Here is an 8,026-nt window from a genome sequence, read left to right on the forward strand (position 1 = left end):
ATTTGTTTTTCCTTAACTCATTCACTAGGATGGAAACCCTGATGGACTAACTTATCTTGTCATGTCTTGGGTTACTTCACTACGGACCAGAGAATTAATGTGCACTCTGTGGCCAAATGTATTCACCACTCGAGGGATGAGGAAGGAAAAAGAGTGTTAAGAATATATTTAAAATAGTGCAAAGTCTAATTGATATATTTATTTAAGTCTGTTTTAGTTCTCTTTAAGGTCCTAAAGAGAAACCTGTGTAATTGTAAGTTGCCAAAAAAAAAAAAAAAAAGATCTGCCAGCCCTTTAATTACTGAAATACACTTGTTTTTCAAAAATAATTTTACTTCTTCTGACTTCATTTTCTCTACCTGGGTGCCCAATTAAGCTTTTAAAAGTTTCTAGAAATTTAAAGAACTGATTATTACTATCACTGACAGTATCCACAGGACAGCATGTGAAATCTAACACGATGGATCCCTCTGATAAAAAAGGTGTAAAAATAGATATCTGCCAATGAATATACCTAAAGCACCATCAGAATGTTGGACTATCCCCAGATGGTAACCCAAGAATGACAATGTTATGTGTTAAATGTGCAGCAGGAGTAAGAACAATTCACAGACCAGCAGAAGATGCACTAAGTTTAAAAAAAAAAAAAATACACGACTATGCAATTTGTAATCTTCTCACAATTCCTTATCAACTCACAAGGATCAACTGCAAACCCTCAGAGCCACCTGAGTGATCATTTTAAACAAAAAAAGACCAACCTCTTTAACCTTGGGAAAATGGCAGGAGACATCACTGGCCTGGAGATGAAGCCTCCACACCAAAAAGCAGCAAATTCCCTCCCACCAACCCCAGGCTTGGAGAGGTCCCCACAAAACATTCTCCAACAATTCTCATTACCTTCACGTTTAAAAAACGCCAAAACTAGATGTTATCACAGCAACTGATTGCAAGCCCTGGGGCGGGGAGGGGGTGGGAGGGTCTGCTTGAGTTTCAGCCTCCTATAAGCCAATCTCGGCAGCATCTCTGACAAAGGTCTATAGAGAATTGTTTTTTCCACACAAGCAGTAATGTTGATAAAAAGCCTTTTGGCTTCCCCAGTGCGCTGGGATTTCTAGCTGAGCTTGGAAACCTTCATACTGTGATTTTGCTTTCCTTAGAATTCTGCAATGCCTTTAAAGAAATAATAAAAATATATATTTCTTTAGCAAAATTGGGGGGGGAATAATGCCTTCCATTTCCATGGAACTTTTATTTCCAAGCTGATTTTTTTTTTGCATTAAAAACATATTTTGGTGCATATTATTTTAACCCCATAGCATCTGTCAGAGAGATGTATTCATCTCTGATTTACAGATGGAGAAATACAAAAACAAAAAAGTTTAAATAACTTGCCCAAGGTCAGTCAGGGACAGAATAAGCGCTGACTGAACGCAGACCTCCTAACTCCAAGCCTCACACCGCTAGAAACGAACTTAACACCCTTATCCCTTCCCTTCAGTGGTCTGAAGCGGGTGGAATTTTTCTGGAGACCCAAAGCTCCCAGACACCTAAATTTTAGGCGTTTTTACTCCATCAACTCCTTCTGCGAATACCCCCTTCCCAGGTTCAAGGCAACTCCAACCCCGCAGAGCCTCGCCACCCCACCCCACCCCCAGGCCAGCGCGCGCTGCAGCCCCCTCCCTTCCGTCCTGACCCTCCCGGGAGCTGAACCCCGAAGTTCCCCGGGGTGCTCGGACGGCTTCCCGGCCCCGCCCGCCCCAGCCGCCCCGAGAGCCCGCGACCGCCCGCCGTTACCGTATGCCGTGAGGGAGGCCATCCTGGCTCGCGTCCTGCCCAGGCTGGCCAGGGCGTCGGCCAGAGCGGCCGCCTGCGCGCCGCGCCCCTGGACGGTCGGCCCCTTGCCCCGCAAGTGCATGCGCTTGGCTCCCGCGGCGCCCGGCAGCCCCGCTCCTGAGCATGCCCAGTCAGCCCAACGCGGTCGCCCCGGAGAGGTGTCCGCAGCTCGCAGGTGCCCCCGGCCGGGTCTCGGTTGCAAGGGCGCGGGGAGCGAGGGCGCAGACGGTCAGCCACGCTTCGGGTCCCCGCGCTCCGGGTCTCCGCGGGGATTGAACCTGCAGCGGAGGACGGGCGACCAGGAGAGAGGAGGAGCGAAGCGAGCCGTGGGAGGTGCCGGGCGCGCGGCGGATGCGGCCCCTACGGGCGGACGTCGGGCAGGACCCGGCTGGGTCCGCTCCAAGCAGCGTGCCCCTCCGGCTGGGGGCGATAGGGTGACGCGGGCAAACGTGAGGTCGGGGAGTCCCGAGCCCGCCACAGCCTCTCGGACCTCGAGCCTTCAGCTCTTTTCCTAGGGAAGTTCCACTGGAGAACACGCCTGGGGACGCAGGGGGTGGCACCGGCCGGGCCTATGACTCTCGGGTGCGATTCCCGTCCTAGGGGACAGTCTCAGAAGGGTTTGCCTCCGAGACCAAAGCCCAGAAGAGAGTGGCAGCTGTGTCCTATGGATTTTTATTAATGAAGTCCTTGACCACTAAGTACAGACTTCTGACCCCAACAGCCCAGACCTGTCCCAGCACATCATCCTGTCACCTTTATTGGTGCATTTGTCTCCCAACGAGGCTGTGACTGGTGTCCTACTCCACACTGACTACCCGGGCTTCAATTAGAGCAAGAACGCATGTTTGTTGAATGACTGAATGCCCGAGCCCCTCCCAGCTCTCCCTACCTGAAGTCCACCCATCCTATTGTGCGGGTTCTCCTTTTGGAATCAGCTCAGAGGCAAGTGGGAGGAGAAAGAGACGTGGGAAGGGGAGGGGGAGAACAGGAAAAAGAGGGAGGCCGCCCAAAGACCCCTCCGGGTCAAGAGCACACGGAGCTTTGCAAGTCCCAAGAGTAAATTCACAAGCCCATGAGTGCGCCCCCCCGCCCCCCGCCCCGGGCTTCCACTGGCCTAGTCCCCGAGGGAATCACGGCCTTGAAAACCACCAGCGTCCAACAAATTGGATGGCGATGCCGTCAAGGCTATTAACTGCGTTTGGGGTTGTGCCAACTCGGGTGGAGGCACAGAGAGGGCAGAGAAATCTAGCGAACGTCAAGACTGGGCGTTTCTTTAGGAAGCTTCCCGCGCACTCCTGCTCTGGCCTAACCCAGCCCGTCATCTTTTTGCTCTGGCAACCCTCGCGCCCCTTCCCGCTCTCCTTCTCTTCTGGGACGGCAGTGAGGTGGCAGCAGGTGACCCGTGGTGGAGGCTCAGGAATGAAATATCGGTGCCCACACTTCCATCTTTGCAACAGCTGGAACCACACCGGGGGAAAAGGGCGAGGCCGCCCTGGGGAGTGAGATCCCGTAGATCTGACAGTTTATGCTGGCTAGGTCAACCAGCCACCGGCGTGTGACCCTCAGTCAAGACACCCTCTCTGAGCCTTCATTTTCCCCAACCGTGAGGGTAACCGTTGTTACTGTCATGCCCACCTCATGGGAGGACCGCTAGGGTTCGGTGGAATGCAGATGGTATCCTCCCTGAGGCGCTTTGAGGCTCTGTCTTGGACACTGCTCCTGCCTTGAACTTGCCTCCGGAGAGCCCCACACGCTTTCTCCCGTTAGGTCTCTTCAACCTCTCACCTGACCCCTCACTGAATTGCCGCCCCCAAGTCTAGAGCATGTGGAAACCTGCCCCAGATCCAGGATGAGGAGACCAGTGTAGCCCGAAGGTGGGCTTCAAAGCAGGCCTGTCTCCCCTAGTGCACCCCAAGTCCCCTCCCGGACCTCAGCAGCCTCCCTGTTCCCACCCCCCAGCTCTTTAGCACCCAAGGCTGGGCGCTGGTGTCAGCCTGTCCCAACCCTGGTCCTCCTCTGTGCCACTGCTGGTACCCAAGGCCATTTGCAAGTTGTCTTCTGACTTCCAGCTTTCCTCTCCCTTTTACTTCCACATTTTAGCTCGGGTAGGGTCATGAAAAAGGACAATCAAAATGAATTACAAATTGCACTTTAATTCTTTTCGGCAGCTCTTTCTAATTAGCAAGAACTAAAATGTGTGTCTAATTAATTAACCTCTCTTAAGGCCATCTGAACCTCTGCCCAAACAATACCACTCCAAGTCCGTGAGATATTCAGTGTCCTCAATAAAATTAAGAGTGAAAATATGGGGCCTCTTGGTTGAGGAATTGATGGACAAATACACCCTAGATTTGCTAAGACCCCTGTGCTGTCAGGTGACACTGAGATCTTTAAGAAGCCTCCTGTCTCCTGCTGTGCAACAGAAGGGGATGGTCTTCCTACCTCACATTCTTGAGGGGAACAAAGGCCAACAAAGAATTATGATACTGTCATGGCTATTAAAGAAACCTGGCTGCCGGGAGCAAGTGGTTCTGTCTTTGCAGGATTCACAGATGACTTCACCAAGGAAATGACATTTGAAAGATGAGGTTCAGGATTTGTGTTGTCGCCAGTAAAATTTCTTAAAGACAAGCTTGTCATTCAAATTTTCTGATGTTTTATTCATTTCCTGTGTTTTCAGGAGTAAAATATGAACTGCCATAACCTTGATGAAAGCTGTGTTCTAAATCTTTCCAGGAAAATGCCTTTTTTCAGATGATAGACTGAGGAAAACTAGTTTTCCTCTTTTCAGCATGCTCTGAACTAGAACTATTTGATTTACTACTAACTGCCTGAATGTGATTATATTGATTTGACAATGGAAGAGACTGACTTTCTGTGATTAACATTTTTAATAACATTTTAATTCTGGAGTTTAGTAACTACTCTGCAAATACTCATTCTTTAAACTATTACATGTGAAAAGTAATTTAGTTTTCATTTGCCCATGATCAACTTGACTTAGAATTTGGTCCATTGTCAAAGATTTAACAAACTGGACATTTTAAAATATTGCTTCTATTGACTGATCAAAGCTTTATGGCCCTACTTCCTCTGTATTCCTGTAACACTTAATATACTTGTATATTACTTATTATAGCATTATTACATCATATAAGAGTTTGTCTATGTGTCCATCCATCTCCCCACTGGGAGGCAGGAATCATGTCATATTTCAGTGTATCACAACACCTAGCCCATTATTTGGCCCATATTAGGTATTTGACAAATATTAGTTGAACCAATTAGTTTGAGAGAAAAAAAAATGTTTGACTGTGGGGGAAGGGTGGTGGTTGGGAAGACCTTAGGAGACCTGAGTTGTAGGTTTTATTCTATAGATCTCAATCATCTTCCTCACTCAGGAAAGACTGTTGCATGAAACTATTTTACAACTCACTTTGGCCAGGCCATAGAACTCTGTCAGAACTGTAATGTCTGTTCTGTTGAGGCACAAACAGATGAAGTTCTTCCTGGAGCTGGATGGTTGAGGAAAGGGTCCATGAGCGGACTTCATGGGGTTCATGAGTTCCCTAAAAATTACATTCAAAACTGGGTGTGTAGGCACATTTTTTTTTCTGGGATGGGGAGAGGATCCATAATTTTCATCAGATTTTTAGTGGTAACCCTGATCCAACAGAGATTTAAAAAATTAACGGCATAGCAAATATTTTACAACCAAAACATAACCTTTAAAGAAAATTACAATGATGGAGAATTATAGCTACATATTAGATCCTTTTGCTATAACAATAATGACCCCCTTGGATCCAGGCTTTAATTTGCTATACCCAAAAAAATATATAGATAAAATGAAATAACAATCTTTGTTTTTCAAAATTCCAAAATTAAAAAAATTTAAATTATATAAAGCATTTAACCCTTCATGGTTAAATTTGAGGTTTTTAAATGGAAATGTAAAATCCCCAAAGTATTTTTCTGAAACAAAACAAAAACAAAAACCCAATAACATAAGATGTCAAAGAAACAGATACATCAAGTTCATGTTTTCGGACTTTAAATCAATGTTTAGAGCACATTCTATAAAATCTGGCAAATGTGTAACAATGGTACAATTATTTACATATACTATAATTACATATATATTCATACATATTCATTTTTAATATGTTTAAGCACATAGAGTCCTATATATTTATATATAATAATATATATATATAGTCTTAACCAATAGTAAGACTAACAAAATAAATACTATTGACCATTTGACAGTTAGGGAAACTGAGTCACAGAGTGACTAATTAACTGTTAGTAAGGATGAATCCAAGGTTTGAAACCAGATTCCAGAGCTCATGATATCCTGTTCCCAAATGTTGCTGAATATACATAAACCATCTGATTGTCTTACTTTCTAAATCTTCTATTTAAAATATCATTTTATTTATACTTTTTCCCCTTAGAAAAAATAGGGAAGTTGCACTGAAAGGTAGAATGTGTGATGGTCTAGAAGAGGCTAAGTGAGATTTTCCTAAGTACATCAGGGCCAGCCAGTTGAATCACCCTGCAGAAGTAAACATGAACAGTGAGTTCTTATCTCAAAGAAAAGAGTAGATTATTTGATTTCTGGCTTCCTGGTCTCCATTTCTCAAGTGTCATGAAAATCTCACTTCAATTTAGAACAGAAAAACTTTTGCTGGTAATATGTGTTTGGAGTCTGTTTCATGCATTCTGTCTTTGTATGAATGCCTTTCATAACATATCACATTAATTATTGTCATGGCAACGTAACTGAATATATGATAAAACAGAACTTGCTTTTAGGGGACACTGCCTTTTTATCAAATCCCATGCATTAATATAGGATCCCATTTAAATTTAAAAATTTAATTTAATTAGAAAATTTAACATAGGATCCCATCACATTTACCTTAAATATGTTTTATGTTGTTATCTATCTATCTCTATATTTTTTCTTCTGAAAACAGACGTATGTATTTCATCTTAAAATTCTGAGTGTTGCAATAGCTGTGCAGGTGAAAATGTTTTATATTCAGATCCATTTGGTTGGATGAAGTTGGATCTACCCTAGTCTAAATTCATATTTATGAAAAACGTTACCACAAACTTCCGTCTCAATGTGAAAGGCCAAAATGTCTACATTAAAAAAGTATTTCCTGTGTCCCAAAAAGCAACCTTTGAAAACATTACCTTTCTGATCTTCAGTGAACACCATTTAATAAGAGTCCTATACACCCAGTATTTCCTATTTGTTCATCACATGATCTCTCTGACATGAAAAGGGATTATGCGGGACTTGTGTTGTCCAGATCAGGAGAGGAGGAGTATGACCAAATTTGCTAGATGGTAAACTATGAAAAGATAAGATTTAGGTATTATTTTGCCTTATTTCACCCATGGTACTTTACATGGCAGGAGCCCAATAAATGTTTATTGCTTAGAGACTCACGGAAGGTCAGAGCCATGAAGAGACTTAAAAAAAAAACAAAAAAACAAAAAAACCACTGGTTCTGGAGTCAGCCTAAGTTCAAATTCCAAATTCCTCCACTTATTAGTTGTGTGACCTTGGGCAAATAACCTAACCTAGGCCTCAGTTCCTCATCTGTAAAATGCGGGTGATAATAATAGCTATAGCATAGGATTGTTGAGGGTGTTGAATGAGTTAATATGTATAAAACCTTTAGAACAGTTCTCAGTAGATGTTAACCCCTATGATTATTATGTCCAGTTTTCCAGCTTTCCCTTAGGAATGCCCATCAAGTAGTAATTCCTTTCGATTCCTTTCACCAACTGGTGGCATTCATAATATTGAATAGACAATACTGTGCCAGGCACCACCAGTCAAAAAGGGACCCCAGGCTTGCCAGGCATAACCATTTTGCTGCTGGAGAAGTCCAGGGGAACCAAGGTGCCAGGCGTTGGGGGTCTTGGGGCAATGCCACTTTATTACCAACCAAATATGGAGGTATTTTAATACTTTACAACTGGTATCAGTGCGTTCTGGCTGCATATCAGTTCTGCTTTACACCTTCGCATCCTAGACATCCAAGTCAGAACTCCCTAATCACTCCAAAGAGCAAACTTGACCTTACCTGAAACATATTTAAGTTTCTAATTCCCTATTGAGAGAAGTGAAAATGAACATAATGGGATTATCAGAATGCACATAACAAAC

The 8,026-nt window shown here is 44.1% G+C and overlaps 1 protein-coding gene across 6 annotated transcripts in view; it reads right to left on the bottom strand.

The window, feature by feature from the left end:
- ANO4 (anoctamin 4) overlaps positions 1 to 2,088 on the bottom strand; it is a 452,569-nt gene extending 450,481 nt beyond the window's left edge. For all 6 annotated transcript variants that reach the window (XM_027593730.1, XM_027593729.1, XM_027593733.1 and 3 more), the window contains exon 1: positions 1,798 to 2,088. In XM_027593730.1, the coding sequence (XP_027449531.1) occupies positions 1,798 to 1,918 (121 nt within the window). In that variant the 5' untranslated portion in view covers positions 1,919 to 2,088. The remainder of the gene's footprint in view (positions 1 to 1,797) is intronic.
- Between the last annotated feature and the right edge of the window lie 5,938 nt (positions 2,089 to 8,026).

This window comes from Zalophus californianus, chromosome 9 (genome assembly GCF_009762305.2).
Source record: "Zalophus californianus isolate mZalCal1 chromosome 9, mZalCal1.pri.v2, whole genome shotgun sequence".
In the NCBI taxonomy this organism is placed as follows: domain Eukaryota; kingdom Metazoa; phylum Chordata; class Mammalia; order Carnivora; family Otariidae; genus Zalophus; species Zalophus californianus.